The sequence below is a fragment of the Tachyglossus aculeatus genome, chromosome 22 (genome assembly GCF_015852505.1).
Source record: "Tachyglossus aculeatus isolate mTacAcu1 chromosome 22, mTacAcu1.pri, whole genome shotgun sequence".
NCBI lineage: Eukaryota > Metazoa > Chordata > Mammalia > Monotremata > Tachyglossidae > Tachyglossus > Tachyglossus aculeatus.
The window spans coordinates 38,523,680-38,546,559 of record NC_052087.1 but is presented as its reverse complement, the minus strand read 5'-3'; the positions used below and the strand labels follow the sequence as shown (position 1 = coordinate 38,546,559).

The 22,880-nt window shown below is 56.1% G+C and overlaps 1 protein-coding gene across 1 annotated transcript; it reads left to right on the top strand.

Moving 5' to 3' along the window:
• The first annotated feature begins 413 nt into the window (after positions 1–413).
• Positions 414–21,742, top strand: C22H11orf95 (chromosome 22 C11orf95 homolog). The gene is made up of 9 exons (XM_038765347.1): positions 414–450; positions 6,870–7,017; positions 7,431–7,556; positions 7,657–7,733; positions 15,309–15,410; positions 16,932–17,426; positions 17,899–18,261; positions 18,661–19,236; positions 19,525–21,742. The coding sequence occupies exons 1-9, from the start codon at positions 414–416 to the stop codon at positions 19,977–19,979; spliced, it is 2,379 nt and encodes a 792-aa protein (XP_038621275.1). The 3' UTR covers positions 19,980–21,742.
• Positions 21,743–22,880: the final 1,138 nt, after the last annotated feature.

Below are 22,880 nucleotides of genomic sequence, written 5' to 3'. Positions count from 1 at the left end.
TAAAATAAATAGAATAGATATGTACCCAGAGAGCCTGTCTTCAGTCTTAGCCATGACGTGACAGCATCGGGGAAGGGAACCTGTCTCTACCAGGCCACCTGTTTCAACCTGACCGGTGGCCCCTCACCCCTTCACCCCAGTAATTCTGGACAATTGGACGCGATCATTTCTAGCAATGTACCATGCGGCTGACGAGGAGTCCACCCCACAGAAGGAGTTTGGGGCTGGTTTTAAGGCCTCCTTCGAGAACTGAGGCAGCTCCCTCATCCATGGGTTGCAAAGACTTTTGCTATTAACTAAAGGTGTGCTAGTTGGGAAGTGTTATCTGTCCCACTGCTGCACCGCTCTATCTGCATGCAGCGGACACTTCAACCATCTTTGGCCCCGTACCTCAGTGCAGTGCCTCAACAACCATGGTGGGCCACCAACCACCTTCCTTACCTCCTATTCGTACGCCTTAAAGGCGGGGTGCCGCCTTCTGTTGCCCCGGCCATGGGATAGAAACTGTCCTCTGCCCAGACCCATGGATCTGCTTTCCTGACAAGCCAGGGAGGTTATCGGCCCATGCGGTCAGGGGAAGGACAGCGCTGGAAGGCATGGCTTCCAGTGCCACCCACCACCACATGACCTAGAGGGGATGCAGGAAGAGGAAGAATGAATTACTGCATCAGGTGGGCACAGATGGCGAGGGCCAAGGGGTGGTATGTCCCAACGTGACCCTGGGGTACCAGCTATCTCAAATTCAAATGCTATCTCGCCTGAGCCAGCAGGTGGGATAATAATAATAATGATGGCATTTATTAAACGCTTACTATATGCAAAGCACATCGGAGAAGCCGTGTGGCTCAGTGGAAAGAGCCTGGGCTTCGGAGTCAGAGGTCATGGGTTCAAATCCTGGCTCCGCCACTTGTCTGCTGTGTGATGTTAGTCAAGTCACTTGACTTCTCTGTGCCTCAGTTCCCTCATCTGTCAAATGGGGATGAAGACTGTGAGTCTCCCGTGGGACAACCTGATCACCTTGTAACCCAGTGCTTAGAACAGTGTTTTGCACATAGTAAGCACTTAATAAATGTCATCATTATTATTATTGTTATTATAAGTGCTCCCATGGCTTCAACTATCATCTCTATGCTGATGACACCCAAATCTACATCTCTGCCCCTGCTCTCTCTCCCTCCCCTCAGGCTCCTGTCTCCTCCTGCCTTCAGGACATCTCCATCTGGATGTCTGCCCGCCATCAAAAACTCAATATGTCCAAAACTGAACTCCTTATCTTCCTTCCCAAACCCTACCCTCTCCCTGACTCTCCCATAACTGTAAACAGCACGACCATCCTTCTAGTCTCACAAGCCTGCAACCTTGGTGTCATCCTCAACTCCGCTCTCACGTTCACCCCTCACATCCAATCCGTCACCAAAACCTGCCGGTCTCACCTCCACAACATCGCCAAGATCCACCCTTTCCTCTCCATCCAAACCACTACCTTGCTGGTTCAATCTCTCATCCTATCTCGACTGCATCATTACTCTGATCTCCCATCCTCCTGTCTCTCCCCACTTCAGTCTATACTTCACGCCGCTGCCTGGAGCATCTCTGTGCAGAAATGCTCTGGGCATGTTACTCCCCTCCTCAAAAATCTCCAATGGCTGCCGGTCAACCTATGAATCAGGCAAAAACTCCTCACTTTCGGCTTCAAGGCTGTCCATCCCCTCACCCCCTCCTATCTCACCTCCCTTCTCTCCTTCTCCAGCCCAGCCCGCACCCTCCGCTCCTCTGCCGCTAACCCCCCACAGTACGGGGGTGGGAGGGGGAAGAGGAGCCTGCAAAAGAGACTGAGAATGAACGACCGGAGAGATAAGAGGAGAACCAGGAGAGGACGGAGTCTGTGAAGCCAAGGTCGGATAGCGTGTTGAGGAGAAGGGGGTGGTCCACAGTGTCGAAGGCAGCTGAGAGGTCGAGGAGGATTAGGATAGAGTAGGAGCCGTTGGATTTGGCAAGCAGGAGGTCATTGGTGACCTTTGAGAGGGCAGTTTCCGTGGAATGTAGGGGACGGAAGCCAGATTGGAGAGGGTCAAGGAGAGAGTTAGCATTGAGGAATTCGAGCAGCAGGTGTAGACGACTCGTTCAAGGAGCTTGGAAAGGAATGGTAGGAGGGAGATAGGGCGATAACTAGAAGGGGAGGTGGGGTCAAGAGAGGGTTTTTTAGGATGGGGGAGACGTGGGCATGTTTGAAGGCAGAGGGGAAGGAACCAGTGGAGAGTGAGCAGTTGAAGATGGAAATTAAGGAGGGGAGAAGGGATGGAGTGAGAGATTTCATGAGATGAGAGGGAATGGGGTCAGAAGCACAGGTGGCCTGAGTAGCACTTGAGAGGAGGGAGGAGAGCTCCTCTGAGGATACTGCTGGGAAGGATGGGAGGATAGAGGAGAGGGTTGAGAGCAGGGGGGTTGGAGAAGGGGGAGGTGTGACTTTGGGGAGCTCAGACCTGATGGAGTTAATTTTACTAATGAAGTAGGAGGCCACATCGTTGGAGGTGAGGGAAGGAGGAGGGGGAGGAACAGGGGGCTTGAGAATACTCACACTCCCTCCCCTCTCCCCAACCTCCTCTCCCTCCCAGCTCTGACCCACATCTTCCTTTCATTCATTCATTCATTCAATTGTATTCATTGAGCGCTTACTGTGTGCAAGAGCACTGTAGTAAGCGCTTGGGAAAGTACATTACACCAATGAAGAGTGACAGTCCCTGCCCATGAAGAGCTCATGGTCTAGAGGAGGGGAGAGAGCCCTCAAGATAAAGAAACAGACATCAGTACAAATAAAAGAAAATGACGGAAGTGCAGTGGGGCCGGGGGCAGGAGGAGAGGAAAGGGAGCAAGTCAGGGCCAGGCAGAAGGGAGTGGGAGAGGGAGGAAAAGTGGGGTTTAGGCTGGGAAGGCCTCCCCCCACCCTCGGACCCTCCTCCCTCTTCCTCCTAACAGTGCTTGGCACATAGTAAGTGCTTAACAAATACCATCATTATTATTATGAGAAGCAGCGTGGCTCAGTGGAAAGAGCCCGGGCTTTGGAGTCACAGGTCATGGGCTCAAATCCCGGCCCCGCCACTTGTCAGCCGTGTGACCTTGGGCAAGTCACTTCACTTCTCTGGGCCTCAGTGACCTCATCTGTAAAATGGGGATGAAGACTGTGAGCCCCCCGTGGGACAGACTCATCACCTTGTAACCTCCCCAGCGCTTAGAACAGTGCTTTGCACAAAGTAAGCGCTTAATAAACACTATCATTATTATTATTATTATTATCATTACAATGACTACTCCCTTCCCCCCTTCGGCCCCCTCCTCTGAACCTCCTTCCCACCCTCCGTCCCTCCGTCTGTCCCCGATGCCCAGCTGGCCGCCCTCAGCTTTGGGGGGCCCCCCGAGGGGAAGTGGGGGTCGCCCCTGCCAGGACTGTTAGATGCCCAGCTCTTCCCCCGGCCTCTCCTCCTCTCGCTCCCTCTAGGCCGGGGCCCTGTGCCCGGGGTTCAGTGCCTAGGGATCAATGCCCAGTACTTGGTGCCCCGGGCTCAGTGCCCAGGGCCCAGTGTTTGGTGTCTGGTGCTCAGCACTTGGTGCCCAGGGCTCAGTGCCCAGTACTTGGTGTCTGGGGCTCAGTGCCCAGTACTTGGTGCCTGGGGCTCAGTGCTCAGTATCAGGGCTCAGTGCCCAGTGCCCAGTACGTGGTGCCCGGGGCTCAGTGCCCAGTACCTAGTGTCTGGTGCTCAGTGCCTGGTTCCCAATGCTCGGTGTTCGGTGCTCAGTGCCCAGTGCTCGGTGCCTAGGGATCAGTGCCCAGTACTTGGTGCCCCGGGCTCAATGCCCAGGACCCAGTGTTTGGTGTCTGGTGCTCATGACTTGGTGCCCCGGGCTCAGTGCCCAGGGCCCAGTGTTTGGTGTCTGGTGCTCAGCACTTGGTGCCCAGGGCTCAGCGTTCAGTACTTGGTGCCCAGTACTTGGTGCCTGGGGCTCAGTGCTCAGTACTTAGTATCCAGGGCTCAGTGCCCAGTGCTTCGTGCCCATTGCCCAGTATGTGGTGCCCGGGACTCAGTGCCCAGTACCTAGTGTCTGTTGCTCAGTGCCTGGTTCCCAATGCTCGGTGTCCGGTGCTCATTGCCCAGTGCTCGGTGCCTAGGGATCAGTGCCCATTACTTGGTGCCCCGGGCTCAGTGCCCAGGACCCAGTGTTTGGTGTCTGGTGCTCAGTACTTGGTGCCCGGGGCTCAGTGTTCAGTACTTGGTGCCCCGGGCCCAGTGTTTGGTGTCTGGTGCTCAGCACTTGGTGCCCAGGGCTCAGTGTTCAGTACTTGGTGCCCAGTACTTGGTGTCTGGGGCTCAGTGCCCAGTACTTGGTGCCTGGGGCTCAGTGCTCAGTACTTAGTATCCAGGGCTCAGTGCCCAGTGCTTGGTGCCCATTGCCCAGTATGTGGTGCCCGGGGCTCAGTGCCCAGTTCCCAACGCTCTGTGTCTGGTGCTCAGTGCCCAGTGCCCAGTGCTCGGTGCCCAGTACTTGGTGTCCAGTGCTCGGTGCCCAGTTCCCAGCATTTGGGGTCCGGTCCTCAGTGCCCGGTGCCCAGTACTTGGTGTCCAGTGCTCGGTGCCCAGTTCCCAGCATTTGGGGTCCGGTCCTCAGTGCCCGGTGCCCAGTACTTGGTGTCCAGTGCTCGCTGCCCAGTTCCCAGTGCTTGGTGCCCAGTTCCCAGCTTTTTGGGTCCGGTCCTCAGTGTCCAGTGCCCGGTGCGGCCCAGCAGCATGGGGTCGGGAGCCTGGCCCAGATGCCCCCTCACCCCGCGTCAGGGCAACACATTCCCCGCAGCGTGGGCTGCCGTTGGGGGGGGTACACCGGGGGGCGGAGGGGGATATTGTACAGTGCTTTGCACACAGTGTTGCCCAATGGAAAGAGCCCAGGTTTGGGAGTCAGAGGTCATGGGTTCTAATCTTGGCACCGCCACTTAATAATAATAATGATGATGGCATTTGTTAAGCACTTACTCTGTGCAAAGCACTGTTCTAAGCTCTGGGGGAGATACAAGGGAATCAGGTTGTCCCACGTGGGGCTCACAGTCTTCATCCCCATTTGACAGATGAGGTCACTAAGGCCCAGGGAAGTGAAGTGACTTGCCCAAAGCCACGCAGCTGACAAGTGGTGGAGTCAGGATTAGAACCCATGACCTCTGGCTCCCAAGCCGGGGCTCTTGCCACTGAGCCACGCTGCTTCTCTTAAGAAGACGTTTGTCAGCTGTGTGACCTTGGGCAAGTCGCTTCGCCATTCTGTTCCTCAGTTTCCTCATCAGGAAAATGGGGATGAAGACCGTGAGCCCCACGTGGGACAACCTGATCACCTTGTATCTACCCTAGCGCCTAGCACATAGTAAGCGCTTAACAAATACCGACATTATTATAAATACGATTGAATGAATGCTAATGATGGAATTTGTTAAGGGCTTACTACAAGCAAAGCACTGTTCTAAGCGCTGGAGTAGATGCAAGGTAATCAGGTTGTCCCACGTGGGGCTCACAGTCTTCATCCCCATTTTACAGATGAGGGAACTGAGGCACAGAGAAGTGAATAATAATAGTAATGGCATTTGTTAAGCACTTACTATGTGCCAAGCACCGTTCTAAGTGCTGGGGGGATACAAGGTGATCAGGTTGTCCCACACGGGGCTCAGTTTTCATCCCCATTTTACAGATGAGGAAACTGAGGTGCAGAGAAATGAATAATAATAATAATAATGATGGTAATTGTTAAGCGCTTACTATGTGCAAAGTGCAGTTCTAAATGCAAGGGGAGGTTACAAGATGATCAGGTTGTCCCACGGGGGGCTCACAGTCTTCCTCCCCATTTTACAGATGAGGGAACTGAGGCACAGAGAAATGAATAATAATAATACTAATGGTATTTGTTAAGCACTATGTGCCAAGCACTATTCTAAGCGCTGGGGGGAATACAAGGTGATCAGGTTGTTCCACATGGGGCTCAGTCTTCCTCCCCATTTTACAGATGAGGGAACTGAGGCACGGAGAAATGAATAATAATAATACTAATGGTATTTGTTAAGCACTATGTGCCAAGCGCTGTTTTAAGTGCTGGGGGGAATACAAGGTGATCAGGTTGTTCCACATGGGGCTCACAGTTTTCATCCCCATTTGACAGATGAGGAAACTGAGGAGCAGAGAAATGAATAATAATAATAATAATGATGGTATTTGTTAAGCGCTTACAGCGTGCAAAGCACTGTTCTAAGCGCTGGGGGAGGGTACAAGGTGATGAGGTTGTCCCACGGGGGGCTTGCAGTCTTCATCCCCATTTTACAGATGAGGGAATTGAGGCACAGAGAAATGAATAATAACAATAGTAATGGTATTTGTTAAGTGCTATGTGCCAAGCACTAGTGTAAGCACTGGAGGTGATACAAGGTGATCAGGTTGTCCCACATGGGGCTCACAGTTTTCATCCCCATTTGACAGATGAGGAAACTGAGGCCCAGAAAAATGAATAATAATAACGGTATTTGAGCGCTTACTATGTGCCAAGCACTGTTCTAAGCGCTGGGGAGGGTACAAGGTGATGAGGTTGTCCCACGGGGGGGGGCTCAAAGTCTTTCTCCCCATTTTCCAGACGAGGGAACTGAGGCCCGGAGAAGTGAAGTGACTTTGCCCCAAGTCACCCAGCTGACAAGGGGCGGAGGCGGGATTAGAACCCACGACCCGGGCCACGGAGCGGCGCTGAATGAATGAATGAATGATGGGGGGGCGTCTCTCGGAGCGCCCCCCCCGCCCCCCCCCCTCAGGAGCCGTCGGGCGGAAATAGCGCGCGGCCCCTTTAAATTTGCCCAGGAGCCCCCCCAGGGGCCCCGCGCGCCCCCTACTGGACCCCCCTCAGGAGCCGTCGGGCGGAAATAGCGCGCGGCCCCTTTAAATTTGCCCAGGAGCCCCCCCCAGGAGCCCCGCGCGCCCCCTACCGGACCCCCCCCCCTCAGGAGCTGTCGGGCGGAAATAGCGCGCGGCCCCTTTAAATTTACCCAGGAGCCCCCCCAGGGGCCCCGCGCGCCCCCTACTGGACCCCCCTCAGGAGCCGTCGGACGCAAATAGCGCGCGGCCCCTTTAAATTTGCCCAGGAACCCAAGCGCTTAGTACAGTGCTCTGCACACAGTAAGCGCTCAATAAATACGATTGATGATGATGATGATGATGAGAGGAGCCCCCCACAGGGGCCCCGCGCCCCCCCTCAGGGGCTGTCGGGCGGAAATAGCGCGCGGCCCCTTTAAATTTACCCAGGAGCCCCGCAAAGAGAGTAGAGGAGCCCCCCCAAGGGCCCCGCGCGCCCCCCACCGGACACCCCCCCCCCGGAGCTGTCGGGCGGAAGAAATAGCGCGCGGCCCCTTTAAATTTACCCAGGAGCCCCGCAAAGAGAGGAGAGGAGCCCCCAGGGGCCCCGCGCCACGCCCCCCCATCCCTCCCTCCCTCCCTCCCCGGCCGCCGCGCACCCACGGCCCCCGCCGGCGGGCACGAGCCCGGGGAAGGGTCCGTCCATGGAGCCCGGCCAGGACCGGCCCCGCCGGGGCGGCGGCGGCGGCCGAGGAGGAGGAGGAGGCGGCGGCGGCCCGGCCCCCGCCGGCCGGAGCCCGCTGCTGCTGCTCGCCTGCCCCGGGGGCCCCGGAGGCCCTGGAGGCCGCCCGCGACACGACGGCGACGGCAGAGGTGAAAGGGGGGCCCGGGGGCCCGGGGGGGGGCGGGGGGCGCGCGCGCACCGGTTGGGACGCTCCCCCGGACCCTGCCACAGACACCCAACAAAGCCGGCGCACGCCGGGGGGGCGCGCCGCCTGCCGGCACGGGACCGGCGCTGCAGGGGGAAAGGGCACGGGGCCCGCGGCGGCGCCATCTGGCGGGCGCGGAACGGCGCTGCAAGGGGAAAGGGGACGGGGCCCGCGGCGGCGCCACCCGGCGGGCGCGGAACGGCGCTGCAAGGGGAAAGGAGAGGGGCCGGACGGCGGCGCCACCTGGCGGGCGCGGGTCAGTTCTGCAAGGGGAAAGGGGAGGGCGCGGGCGCGATTTAGCGTTGCAGGGGGAAAGGGAGGGGGCGGGCGGCGGCGCCACCTGGCGGGCGCGGACCGGTTCTGCAAGGGGGAGGGGGCGGGCGCTATTCAGCGCTGCAAGGGGAAAGGAGAGGGGGCGGGCGGCGGCGCCACCTGGCGGGCGCGGGCCGGTTCTTCAAGGGGAAAGGGGAGGGCGCGGGCGCGATTCAGCGTTGTAAGGGGAAAAGAGAGGGGGCGGGAGGCGGCGCCACCTGGTGGGCGCGGCCCGGCGCTGCAAGGGGAAAGGGGACGGGGCGAGCGGCGGCGCCACCTGGCGGGCGTGGACCGGTTCTGCAAGGGGAAAGGGGAGGGCGCGGGCCCGATTCAGCGTTGTAAGGGGAAAAGAGAGGGGGCGGGAGGCGGCGCCACCTGGTGGGCGCGGCCCGGCGCTGCAAGGGGAAAGGGGAGGGGGCGGGCGGCGGCGCCACCTGGCGGGCGCGGACCAGCGCTGCAAGGGGAAAGGGGAGGGCGCGGGCGCGATTTAACGTTACAAGGGGAAAGGAGAGGGGGCGGGCGGCGGCGGCGCCACCTGGTGGGCGCGGACCGGTTCTGCAAGGGGAAAGGGGAGGGCGCGGGCGCGATTCAGCGTTGCAAGGGGAAAGGGGAGGGGGCGGGCGGCGGCGCCACCTGGCGGGCGAAGACAGGCTCTGCAAGGGGAAAGGGGAGGGGGCGGGCGGCGGCGGCGCCACCTGGTGGGCGCGGGCCGGTTCTGCAAGGGGAAAGGGGAGGGGGTGGGCGGCGGCGCCACCTGGTGGGCGCGGACCGGTTCTGCAAGGGGAAAGGGGGGGAGGGAAGGGAGAGAGGGAGGCCGCCCCGCGCTCCTTAAATGTTAATAATGGTAATAATAATGTTGGTATTAAGCGCTTACTATGTGCCGGGCGCTGGGGTAGATGGCAAGGTCATCAGGTTGTCCCACGTGGGGCTCACAGTCTTCATCCCCTTTTTACAGATGAGGGAACTGAGGCCCAGAGAAGTTAGGTGACTTGCCCAAAGTCACACAGCTGAGAAGTGGTATTAAGCGCTTACTATGTGCGACCTTAAATAATAATAATAATGGCATTTGTTAGGCGCTTACCATGTGCCAAGGCCCTACTGAGAGCTCACCTCCTCCAGGTGGCCTTCCCAGACTGAGCCCCTTCCTTCCTCTCCCCCTCGTCCCCCCTTCATCCCCCCGTCTTAACTCCTTCCCTTCCCCACAGCACCTGTATATATGGATATATGTTTGTACATATTTATTACTCTATTTTACTTGTACATATCTATTCTATTTATTTTATTTTGTTAGTATGTTTGGTTTTGTTCTCTGGCTCCCCCTTTTAGACTGTGAGCCCACTATTGGGTAGGGACTGCCTCTATATGTTGCCAACTTGTACTTCCCAAGCGCTTAGTACAGTGCTCTGCACACAGTAAGTGCTCAATAAATATGATTGATTGATTGCCAAGCACTGTTCTAAGCCCCGGGGTAGATACAGGGTAATCAGGTTGGCCCATGTGGGGCTCACAGTCTTCATCCCCATTTTGCAGATGAGGGAACTGAGGCCCAGAGAAGTTAAGTGACTTGATGGTATCTGTTAAGCACGTACTATGTGCCAAGCACTGTCCTAAGCGCTGAGGGGGATACAAGGTGGTCAGGTTATCCCACGTGGGGCCCAAAGTCGTTATGTTTTGTTTTGTTGTCTCTCTCCCCCTTCTAGACTGTGAGCCCGTTGTTGGGTAGGGGCCGTCTCTGTGTGTTGCCGACTTGTACTTCCCAAGCGTTTAGTACAGTGCAGAGGCACACAGTAAGCACTCAGTAGATACGATTGAATGAATGAATGAAAGTCCTCATTTTACAGATGAGGGAACTGAGGCCCAGAGAAGTGAAGTGACTTGCCCAAAGTCACCCAGCTGACAGGTGGGGGAGCAGGAATAGAACCCACGACCTGTGACTCCCAAGCCCAGGCTCTTTCCACTGAGCCACGCTGCTTCATGATGATGATGATGGCATTTATTAAGCGCTTACTATGTGCAAAGCACTGTTCTAAGCGCTGGGGAGATTACAAGATCAGGTTGTCCCACAGGGGGCTCACAGTCTTAATCCCCATTTTCCAGATGAGGGAACTGAGGCCCAGAGAAGTGAAGTGACTTGCCCAAAGTCACCCAGCTGACAAGTGGCAGAGCTAGGATTTGAACCCATGACCTCTGACTCCAAAGCCCGGGCTCTTTCCACTGAGCCACGCTGCTTCGTGGCAACCTCCTTCTCGCCACCCTTACAAAGGCCCACGTTTCCATCCCGTGCCCAGCCGGTTTTATTATTGTAGAAGCGGCGAAGAAAGAGCCCGGGCTTGGGAGTCAGAGGTCATGGGTTCAAATCCCGACTCCGCCCCTTGTCAGCTGGGTGACGTTGGGCAAGTCACTTCACTTCTGGGCCTCAGTTCCCTCATCTGTAAAATGGGGATGAAGACTGGGAGCCCCACGTGGGCCAATCTGATGACGTTGTATCCCCCCAGCGCTTAGAACAGTGCTTAGCCCATAGTAAGCGCTTAACAAATACCATTATCATTATTAGTACAGTGCTGTGCATTCATTCATTCTAGATTTTGAGCCCCTTGTTAGGTAGGGACCGTCTCTATATGTTGCCGATTTGTACTTCCTAAACGCTTAGTACAGTGCTCCGCACACAGTAAGCGCTCAATAAATACGATGGAATGAATGAGTGAATTCATTCAAGCGTATTTATTGAGCGCTTACTGTGTGCGGAGCAGTGTACTAAGCTTGGAAAGTACAACGCTGCAATGAAAAGACAATCCCTGCCCACAACGGGATTATTATATTTTATATATATATATATGATAATTAATATAGTGCTCTGCATTCATTCAGTCATATTTATTGAGCGCTTACTGTGCAGAGCACTGTACTAAGCACTTGGGAAGTATAATAAGGCACTAAAGAGAAACAACCACCGCCCAGAATGGGCTTAATAATAATCACAATAATAATAATTAGTACAGTGCTCTGCATTCATTCATTGTCGTATTTATTGAGTGCTTACTGTGTGCACAGCACCGTACTAAGCGCTTGGAAAGTACTGCACTAAAGAGAGATGGTCCCTGCCCAGAATGGGCTTAATAATAATAAAAATAATAGTACAGTGCCCTGCATTCATTCAGCCATATTTATTGAGTGCTTACTGTGTGCACAGCACTGTAGTAAGCGCTTGGAAAGTAAAATACTGTAATAGAGTCAATCTCTGCCCGCAACGGGCTTAATAATAATCGTAGTAATTATATATTCATTCATTCACTCATATTTATTGAGCGCTTACTGTGTGCAGAGCACTGTCCTAAGCTCTTGGGAAGGACAAGAAGGCAACTAATATAGAGACGGTCCCTACCTAACAATGGGCTCACAGTCTAGAAGGCTCCAGTCTAGAATAATTAGTACAGTACTCTGCATTCGTTCATTCAGTCATATTTATTGAGCGCTTACAAAGTGCACAGCACTGTAGTAAGCATTTGGAAAGTATAATACTGCAATAAAGAGAGACAGTCCCTGCCCACAACGGGCTTAATAATAATAATAATTAGTACAGTGCTCTGCATTCATTGCCGTATTTATTGAGCACTTACTGTGTGCAGGGCACTGTACTAAGCGCTTTGAAAGTACAATACTGCAATAGAGACGGTCCCTGCCCACAACGGGACGCACATCGTAAACGTTCAATAAATACGATTGAGTGAGTAATAATAATTATGGTATTATGCACTTACCACGTGCCAGGCACTGTAATAGGCGCTGGGGAGGGTATAAGCAAATCGGGTTGGAGACAGACCCTGTCCCACCTGGGGCTCACCATCTTAACTTCTCTGTGCCTCAGTTACCTCATCTGTAAAATGGGGATGAAGGCTGTGAGCCCCCCGTGGGACAACCGATCACCTTGTAACCTCCCCAGTGCTTAGAACAGTGCTTTGCACATAGTGAGCGCTTAATAAATGCCATCATTATTATTATTAATCCCCACTTTATGGGAGGCAGCAAGTGAGGCACAGAGAAGTGAAGTGACTTGCCCAAGGCCATACATCAGTGGCAGCACTGGGATTAGAACCCATGACATTCCGACTCCCAGGTGTGTGCTCTAGCCACTAGGCTCTGCTTCTTCTCCTCTTGGCTTTAATAATAGTAATGATAGCATTTGTTAAGCGCTTACTATGTGCCAAGCACTGTTTTAAGCTCCAGGGACGGTCACCTTTTTCCCCCTCTCTTGGAGAGAAGCAGCGTGGCTCAGTGGAAAGAGCACAGGCTTGGGAGTCAGAGGTCATGAGTTCTAATCCAGGCTCCACTACGTGTCTGCTGTGTGACCTTAGGCAAGTCACTTCACTTCTCAGAGCCTCAGTTACCTCATCTGTAAAATGGGGATTTTCCAGATGGGACAACCTGATCCCCTTGTATCCCCCCCCCAGCGCTTAGAACAGTGCTTCGCACATAGTAAACACTTAACAAATGCCTTATTATTATTATTATTATTATTATTATTATTATAAAGAGACACGGTCTCCCATTTTAAAGAGGCAGGACCCCCCCCTTACTAGAACAGTGCTTTGCACGTAGTAAGCGCTTAATCATCATCATCAATCGTATTTATTGAGCGCTTACTATGTGCAGAGCACTGTACTAAGCGCTTGGGAAGTACAAATTGGCAACATATAGAGAAAGTCCCTACCCAACAGTGGGCTCACAGCCTAAAAGGGGGAGACAGAGAACAAAACCAAACATACTAACAAAATAAAATAAATAGAATAGATATGTACAAGTAAAATAAATAAATAAATAGGGTAATAAACATGTACAAACGTATATACATATATACAGGTGCTGTGGAGAAGGGAAGGAGGTAAGATGGGGGGGATGGAGAGGGGGACGAGGGGGAGAGGAAGGAAGGGGCTCAGTCTGGGAAGGCCTCCTGGAGGAGGTGAGCTCTCAGCAGGGCCTTGATAAATAAAATAAATGGCTTAATAAAATGCCATTATTATTACAAGAGCAAACTGCCCCTTTCTTATGGTGGGTAAGACTGTGAGCTCCTTGTGGGCAGGGATTGTCTCTTTTTGTACTTTCCCAAGCGCTTAGTACAGCAGCGTGGCTTAGTGGCAAGAGCCCGGGCTTGGGAGTCAGAGAACGCGGGTTCTAATCCCGCCCCCGCCACTTACCAGCCGTGTGATTTTGGGCAAGTCACTTCACTTCTTTTAGACTGTGAGCCCACTGTTGGGTAGGGACCGTCTCTATATGTTGCCAACTTGTACTTCCCAAGCGCTTAGTACAGTGCTCTGCACACAGTAAGCGCTCAATAAATACAATCGATTGATTGATTGATTCACTTCCCTGGGCCTCAGTTCCCTCATCTGTAAAATGGCGATGAAGACTGTGAGCCCCACGTGGGACAACCTGATTGCCTTGTATCAACCCCACTGCTTAGAACAGTGCTTTGCACATAGTAAGCGGTTAATACCATTATTATTATTATTATTATTACTACTGCTCTGCACACAATAAGTGCTCAATAAATAGGATTGAGTGAAATGGGTCTTCATTTCTCTCAAAAGACTAAGCCCTACCTTCCCGGCGTGTAAAGAACTCTTCTCTCAAAATTCAGAGCTCCCCGTTATTCTTGAAGGGAGAGCCCGACCTCTCTCTAAAACAGACCTGCCCTCCCTTGAATAATAATAATTATGACGGCATTTGTTAAGCGCTTACTATGTGCCAAGCACTGTTCTAAGCGCTGGGGGGATACAAGGTCATCAGGCTGTCCCACGGGGGGCTCACAGTCTTCATCCCCATTTTACAGATGAGGTAGCTGAGGCACAGAGAAGTTAAGTAACTTGCCCAAAGTCACACAGCTGACAAGCGGCAGAGCCGGGATTTGAACCCATGACCCTTGACTCCCAAGCCCATGCTCTTTCCTCTGAGCCACGCTTCTTCTCGTTGCTTGAAGGGACCAGATTTTGCCTTCGACCTTAAATACTAATTTCCTCTCCGCCCCTACCCGTTTTTAGAGGGCCAGAGTTTTCCCCCTAAAAGAGAGCCCCATTCCTAAAGTCATTTTATTTTCCAAGCAGTTCCCCCTCCTCTTCTCTACCCTAAGGCTAAAATCAATCAATCAATCGTATTTATTGAGCGCTTACTGTGTGCAGAGCACTGGACTCAGCGCTTGGGAAGGACAAGTTGGCAACATATAGAGACAGTCCGTACCCAACAGTGGGCTCACAGTCTAAAAGGGGGAGACAGAACAAAACCAAACATACAAAATAAAATCAATAGAATAGATATGTACAGGTAAAGTAAATAAATAGAGTAATAAATATGTACAAACATATATACATATATACAGGTGCTGTGGGGAAGGGAAGGAGGTAAGATGGGGAAGAGAAGCAGCGTGGCTCAGTGGAAAGAGCATGGGCTTTGGAGCAGAGGTCATGGGTTTGAATTCCGGCTCCACCAAATGTGAGCTGTGTGACTTTGGGGAAGTCACTTCACTTCTCTGGGCCTCAGTTACCTCATCTGTAAAATGGGGATTAAGACTGTGAGCCCCACGTGGGACAACCTGATCACCTTGTAACCTCCCCAGCGCTTAGAACAGTACTTTGCACATAGTAAACGCTTAATAAATGCCATCATTATTATTATTATGGGGGGATGGAGAGGGGGACGAGGGGGAGAGGAAGGAAGGGGCTCAGTCTGGGAAGGCCTCCTGGAGGAGGTGAGCTCTCAACTCCTCTCCTGCTCTTTATAACATCCCAAGGAACCTTCCCCTCCCCAAAGGGCCTGCAGCCCTATCCTCCATGCGGGATCAGAACTCCTCCCCTCTTTGGTTCTTAAGGGGGCAGCTGTTGTTTTTAAAGCCTTTTTTTCTTTGCTCATAAAGACCACCAACCTTAGAAATATGCAAAGCCCCCCCCCTCCCCCTTTAAAGGAATAACTCCTTCCCTTTTGACCTTAAAGGAAAAGCCCAAAGCATTCCTCCTTTTTGCCCTTAAGGGAATACTATTTTCCTAGGTACTTAAAGCATTCATTTGAGTGTATTTGTTGACCGTACTAAGCGCTTGGGAAGTACAAGTTGGCAACATACAGAGACGGTCCTTACCCAACAACGGGCTCACAGTCTAGAAGAAGCACCCATCCAAATCCTTTTTTTTTTTTTGGTAAAATTTATTTATTGTCTGGCTAGGCTGTCATTTGCCCAAGCTCCAGGCTGTATCCAGGAAGCAGAAAGGAGTCAAGCAGCATAAAGGAAAGGCCAGCAGTCACAGGACCAATAAGGGGGGAAAAGGTGAGCAGGGGGGAAAGATGTCAGAGTGTGGCTCTTTGTTTCCCCTCCTCAGTCCGGGGGTGGGGGTCCTTTTGTGTAATGGCAGGTGGAGGATGAATGCCAGGGTGGTGATGGGATCTGGGCCCCCCCCTCCAAAAAAACAAACCTACATGCTCTTGAGCGGGACACCTTATTTAGCCTCAAGTGTGCAGGCTAGTAGCTAACAGCAGGGCTGGCTTAATTGTGTGGCCAGTTCCATCCTCTCAGCTCTTCTACAGACCCTCGCCTCTTTTGTTCTCAAAGCATCAGGCCCCTGTTTCTTAGAGACAGACCCCCTTCTCTTAGATGCCGTCAACGGAATGGTCCTAGCTTCATCATAATAATGGCATTTGTTAAGCGCTGCCTATGTGCAAAGCATCATCGTCATCATCAATCGTATTTATTGAGCGCTTACTGTGTGCAGAGCACTGTACTAAGCGCTTGGGAAGTACAAGTCGGCAACATATAGAGACAGTCCCTACCCAACAGTGGGCTCACAGTCTAAAAGCACTGTTCTCCCTCACGTCCTTAAGGAGAAGGACGCCTTCCCATCCTTCCTGCCTTTATCGTCGTTCTCCCTCCCAGAGCCACATCTGGCCTCTGGATTGGGAGAGCCAGTAGGCTCTTTGTAGATACCGTTGGCACAGGGTGAGGTGGACTGTGGCATCTCCTTGTGGGCCATTTTCAGATTAAGATCTTTCGATGGCTCTCCTGGTGGTCTCCATTTCTTGGCTTTTGCTCCCCCCCACTTCTCCGTCCCCGCTCACCTCCCTGACGCTCAATGTCTCGGATTCCCAGCTCCCTCCGTGGATGGCACAAAAAGGGCAGGCGGAGCTGGGGGATGGAGGGAGGGGAAGGTCTGGGCTGTCAAAGGTCTCTGCCAGGCCTAAGTCTAAAGGACACGGTTTCATAGGGACCCCTCTGCTCTCTTTATGGGACTGAAGCATCTTCCCACGGAAACAGGCCACCTCCGCTCTTACAGGAGCCAGATGCCACGCTCTGTAGCTGCTTGGCTCGCCATTCCCTAGGTCCCATCCTGCCCCATTAACCTTTCTTTTGAGAGGATGCTTTCCTCCAGGCAGCCCCCCTGCCTCCCCCACACTCCAACTTAAAGCCATAGCTAGTCCTTCTATCACGTGGGCCTTTCTCTTAAAGAGACAGATGCCACCCTCTTCAACAATTCTTTCCTCAACAATGCTCTTCACCCAGCTTCTCTTTCAGGCCCCTCTTTCTTTTGTTCTCTCTCCTCTCTTAAAGCGACAGTGCTTCTTTTTTTGCTCTTCCTTAAAGGATTTGCTATTGGCCCCATTGCCCGTCCATGCCTGTCTCTTGGAGACAGGGCACTGAGACCTCGTCCCTCCCTCCGCTTCCTCCTTCCTCCTCCCTCCTCCCCACCAGCCCCGCAGCTGAGTACTTCTCTAGGTCTGGGGAGTGGGACCCCCTGGGTTCTGTTCCCAAAGAGCCCACGGATGAAATCCACCCACCCTGTGCCTCCCCTCCCAGGGCAAGGTCTGCAGCCCGAGGGGGATGCCCCAGGACCCTGGGGGAGCACCCCCATCTCCTCCCCCAGGTCCGGGGGCCTGGGCCCGCCCGCCGGGCGGAAGTACTCGGACCACTGCGAGGCGTGGGCTTCCCGGCCTGGCAAGAGCCGCATCCCCGGCCGCGACCACCGGCGCTACTACCACGACCACTGGCGACTGGAATACCTGATGGACTTCAACCCTCCGCGGCACGGCATGGTGTGCATGGTGTGCGGCAGCTCCCTGGCCACCCTCAAGCTCAGCACCATCAAGCGCCACATCCGCCAGAAACACCCATACTCCCTGTACTGGAGCCCCCGCCAGAAGGAGATCATCAGCAGCAGCTGGGACGCTCATCTGGGGCTGGGGGCCGGGGGCGAGGGGCCGGGGGCTGGGGAAGAGCAAGGGGCGGAGGAGGAAGAAGAGGAAGAGGAGGAAGGGGGGACAGACCCACCCGCCCACCTGTTGAAGAGCTCAGGTAAGGGGGAGGTGGTGGGAAGGGGGCAGAAAAGGGAGGGAGGGGCCAGGCTGGGGGCCATGCTGGGAGAGTCATCAGGCTGGAGTTGGTGGGGAGGGGACCGTAGAAAGGAGGGGAGGGCAAGGTGTAGTGGTCCAGGGGAGAGGAGACCAGGAGTCCAAGTTGATGATGAGAGGGGTAGGAAGTGGGTGTCGGGGAGAAGGTTAGGGAGAGGGAAGTTTAGGGGTGGGAGAGGGGGCCCAGGGGTCAGTGGGAACTGGGATGGTCGGGAGGGGGCAGGGAGGAGAGGGAGAGGAGCAACGCGGGGCAGGCGGGACGAGAAGTGAGGAAGCCACCGGGCAGGCCCTTTGGACCGGGATGGGATGTGGGCGGAGGGTGGGGTGGCGGGGTGCCGCAGGAGAGGAGAAGGCGAGGGGCTGGGTGGCGGGAGTGGGGCCTCAACCATCCAGCCTCCTCCTTCCACTCATTGCAGGCAATTCCCCAGCCCCTGAGGGCTGCTGGCGGCGTGGGGGTCCCTCGGCTCCCCGGGCCTGGCGCGCCTCTGCGGCCCGGTGGGCGGGGGGCGGGGGTGGGTGGGGGCAGAGTTTGGAGCGGCAGCTGAAGGAGTCTCTGCAGAGCTGGTTCCGGGCCGAGTTCCTCATGGATTACGACCCGCGGGGGAACCGGCTGGTGTGCATGGTCTGCTGGCAGGCGCTGCCCAGCCTCCACCTGGACGACATCCGTGCCCACGTGCTGGAGGTCCACCCGGGCACCCTGGGGCTCACCGCTCCCCAGCGCTGCGCCCTGCTGCGGGCCTGGGGCGCCTGGGCCGAGGGCCCGGCGGGGCCCCCTTCAGGTGCGCGGCCCTTGCCCTTCGCCCCTGCCCCCATTTACCCCAGGGGGCCAGGCCCTCCGGACCCCCGCTTGGGCGGGGAGGGGGTTAAGGCCCCCGACGGGGGGGAACGGGAGTCCCGGGTTTTGGGCCATCTGGTGGGCAGAGCATCGGACCGCCTGGCCGTTTCTCCCAGGTCCTCTTTCCAGCCCACGGCTGGGGGTGGGGGACGTGGATTAATCTGCTTCTAGGGCTCGGACGCAGGCCTGTGGGGTGGGGGCGAGGGGGCTCCGGTGCCTCTAGCCTGGCTAGCGGAAGGGGACTGGTGCTCCCCGGCGCGGGCCGCAGTCGTCGGGCCGGGGAAGGGAGCTTGTGGCCGGGAGCCAAGAGGCTCAACATCCTTCCCCCCACTCCCCGCAGCAGATGATGACGTCGCCCCCCAGGACTTGAGCAGCAAAGCCAGCGGCCTGGCCCCTCCCTCCGGCGGCACCCCCTCACCCCCGGAGCCCAGCTCCTTGGGAGCGGACGGAGAGCTGGGCTGGGGGGTGGGGAGCCCTAGGGAGAAGGAGGAGAAGGAAGAGAAGGGGGCCTGGGCGTCCCCCAGCATGGCCCGGGGCCGAGACCACCGGCGGTACTACCAAGAGCGCTGGCGGCTGGAGTACCTGATGGACTATGATGGGGGCCGGCGGGGGCTGGTTTGCATGGTGTGCGGGGGGGTCCTGGCCACGCTCAAGGTCAGCACCATCAAGAGGCACATCCACCAGCGCCACCCGGGCTCCACCCAGCTCAGCGGCCCCGTCAAGGCCCTCATCGCTCGGGAGTGGAGCCGCCAGGCTCCCCGCCTGCTGGGCCTGGGGCCGGGGCCGCCCTTCCTGGAGCTGTCAGGGGGGGCCGGGGGGGACCCTGTCGCCGCTGCCACAACCCTGCAGGGGGACGGGGAGGAGGAGGAGGAGGTGGTGGTGAAGGAGGAGGCGGTGGTGGAGGAAGAGGAAAAGTGGGGTGAGCCTGGGGAGGGGGAGAGGGGCTGCCCAGGGCAGAAGGCAAAGCAAAGGGGGAAAGGGAAGTCCTTAGGCAGGGGGAGGCAGAGTAGAAGGGGAGAGAGGAAAAGGACAGGAAGAGGGGGGATGGATGGGAAAGGGTTGGAGGAGAGGGGCAAAGGCAAAATATGGGTGGTGGGGGGGGTCACCGTCATGGTTGGGGGCCGGAGCTAGAGGCGTCTGCTCTTGACTGCCCCGCTATCTCCCCCGCTATCTCCCCCGCCCGGCCCCTTCCCCGCTCTCTCCGCAGCAGACCCTCGTCTGTCTTCTGAAGAGCCAGCCGGCGAGGAGGAGGAGGAGGAGCAGGAAGAGGAAGAAGAGAGCCTGAGCCTTCCCATGAGGGCGCCCCCGCCCCCGCCCCCGCAGCCCCTCACCCCGCGCAGCCGGGAGCAGCGGCGCTACTACCAGCCACGCTGGCGGAGCGAGTACCTGATGGACTACGACGGGGGCCGGCGGGGGCTGGTCTGTATGGTGTGCGGGGGGGCCCTGGCCACGCTCAAGGTCAGCACCATCAAACGACACATCCTGCAGGTCCACCCCTTCTCCCTGGAGTTCTCCCCCCAGGAGCGGCAGACCATCCTGGAGGCCTACGAGGAGGCCGCCCTGCGCTGCTACGGGCAGGAGGGCTTCAGGGGCCCGGCCCAGACGCCCGGCCCCAAAGCCGAGGTCAAGGCCGGGGTTGGGGGAGCCACCTGCAAGGCGTAGCTGAGGAGGGCAGGAGCGGGGTCGAGGGTAGGGGAGAGGTCCCCCCCCCCTCGCCTCCCTGGGGAAGGGGTGGTCAACACCGCCCGGCCCTTAGGAGCCGTTAGAGCCAGGCCGGGCCCTCGGACTCTCTTCTCCTGGAGGTGGGGCGGGGACCCACCCCCATGGGACCGAGCTGGGACCGGGGCCTGGCTAATTGGAAGATCTCCTCGCTCCCCATCCCTCCCTGGCTCTCTCCCTGCCCGGCTACACCCCTGGTTGTCACCCCAACCTTGTCCCTGGGAGCAAAAAAGGGGCCCAGGGCGGTGGTTTCCGCCTGGGCCCACACGTGGTGCTGGGCTGGTGGGACCGGCGTGGAGCCACAAGGACAGGACTGTCATTGCACCTTGGTTTTTGGTGTTCACAGCTCAAACTGCCCTTGACCCCCTCTCACCCTGAGCCTCGACTTTACCCTCCTTGGGGCTGTCTATTTCTCCCCCCTCCATCCCGCTGGAACGGGGGGCTGCTCTCTTCCCTCTGGGGAAAGGCGTAAGCCTTTGCCCCACAGCCGGAATAAAGAAGTGGGGCTGGAAGACTAAAAGGGGGCCTTTGCAGGACCTCTGTCTGGCCGCCCCCCAGGCCTGGCCTTCTCCGCGGGGCGGGGGGCGCTGGGCCCAGGGTGGGACGGGGCAGCAAGTGAGACTTCCCCCACCCTTTTTCTTTTTGCTCCGACGACCCCCAAGGGGCTGAAATGCTAAAACGAGGAGGGGGGAGGCCCTACCATAATCAGTATTATGGCCCGTGGAGGGCATGAGGGAAGACAGCCTGAGTCCTCGGCTAGCGGGGTGGTCTCCCGTGCCCTATTGCACATGAAGAGACGCTTGCTTATTTCACGGGGGATCCGGACCTCCCACGTGGCCAAGCTTGCTCCAGACCTCAGTGGAGTTGGCTGGGGGGCGGGCTGGAAAAAGGAGACCCTCGTCCAGATGACTGAAGGACTTGTGGCCTGGGCGGGCAGGGGGTGTGAGGAACCTCATTTGGGTCTTCAGCTTCTGGGTGGGAAAAAGAAGTGTGGCTTAGGTGGCAGGAGGAGGAGCATGAAATGTGCCCAGGAAGGGGGCACCTGGGCAGGGCCTCCCGCCCCCTCCCCATCTCCCACCCTCTTCCTTTCCGCCTCCTGCTCGGATGGGTGGGCATGATGCCTTCGATGCCAGCTTTCCCTTCATTCCCCAGGGGGTCTAAGACCCTCAGAGTGGTGGGGAGCTGGGAGAGAGAGCATGTGATGACAGTATTATTACACGACCATGTGAAAAGGGCCGCTTTGGGCCTGAATCCCCCTGCGTGGGGTCCAGGGAGAGCCGGGCCTTGGGAGCTGCGGGCAAGGGATTAGCACTTTTTTCATTGTAAACACACTCCTGGGGTCCAAGTGACCCACCTCCCCATGCCCAATTCTGCCTTGCGAGACGAGAAGGTGGGGGGGTCCTGTCGCCCCGCTCTTCCACGGATGGTACAAGGCCACGGATGAGGGGTGGTCTCTTGCCACCGTCCCCCCGGGCTGTCGCTTGGATTTGACTCCAAAATGGGAGCCCCGGGACTGATCGCAGAGGGGACCCTCCAAACCTTCCCGGCCCCGTGGGGCCGAGGGTCTCCGGGGCCGGGTGGGTGAAGTCACCCGGGGGTGTTTTGACTCATTCTCTCCTGTGGAGAACAGCTGGCCCTGCCATCAGGCCTTTCTGCGCTTATTTTTATTTTATTTTGAAGCCGTATTTAATGCTTTTATATTGAAAAAGGAGGGGGAGGGGGGAGGGAGGGAGCCGGCCCGGTCACCTTTATGTGCAAATGTCTTATTTATTATCCATATCAGAGATAAGCTGTGAGGTGCTGGATGACCCCAAGTGGGGCAGAGAAGCTAAGTATTATTATAGTTATTTCCTCAAGGGCCCAAACTGGTAGGACAGCAGGGGCAGCTGGAGGACACTTCACCCCACAGATCCTTTCAGGGGGACTGCCCGGTTGGGCCTGATGCCCATTCTACCCAGGAGCGGGCAGACTCTTGTCCCTTGAGTTTTCCCATCCGGTCACTCTGGAGGAAGAGGAGGGGTGCCAAGAGCAAATCAAATGGATTTTTGAGCCAATATTGCCAAAAGCCCTTGAAGATAGTAATAATGGGATTTGTTCAGCAGGTACTATATGCCAGGCACCGTACTAAGCGCTGGGGTACAAGCAAATCAAGTTGGACACAGTCCCTATCCCACATAGGACTCACAGTCTCCTCATTTTTCAGGTGAGAGAATTGAGTCCCAGAGAAGTACTTGCCCAAGTTCCCACAGCAGACACCCCGGTGGAGCCAGGATTAGAACCCGTGACATTCTGACCCTCAGGCCTGTGTTCTATCCAGTATGCCATACTGCTTAAAAAAGACCATTATTGTTATTATTAAATTAGATAGGGGCAGCAGATCACCACAAACGCAAACGTTTTTCATCCGTACTTTGGTGGAGTCTGCAGCAAAACACTACGTTGCCCCCTGCCGTAGTCACAGCCACTTTAGTAATGATGGTATTAAGCGCTTACTATGTGCCAGACACTGTACTAAGCGCTGAGGTGGCTCTTTGGCTAGCACTTGAATCTCCCCCTGTCTGGGCGCTCTCTGGCTCAGAAGCCATTGCAGGGGGAGCTTTTAAAAAATAACCTCTCCCTTCCTCGGGGGGCTGTAGATGGGACAATGCTTGGCAGGACGGTGAAAGAGAGGCCGCCTTAACTTCCTCCTGCTTTCCTGGCCTCTTGGAGGGCAAGGGATCATGTCTAACAAGCGCTTAGTACAGTGCTCTGCTCCATTCATACTGCCGATTGACAGGTTACCCCCTTTAAGTACTGCTGACAGTAAGCACGGTTCTGTGCCACTCTAGCTTTGGCTAAAGCAAG

Excerpts from the sequence above, each read along its gene's own strand:
- C22H11orf95 (XM_038765347.1), top strand. The coding sequence starts at position 414 with ATGGTGGGCCACCAACCACCTTCCTTACCTCCTATTC. Across the intron at positions 451-6,869 it reads ACCTTCCTTACCTCCTATTC|GAGCCCCCCCAGGGGCCCCG; the intron begins GTACGCCTTAAA and ends AAATTTGCCCAG. Across the intron at positions 18,262-18,660 it reads CCCGGCGGGGCCCCCTTCAG|ATGATGACGTCGCCCCCCAG; the intron begins GTGCGCGGCCCT and ends TCCCCGCAGCAG.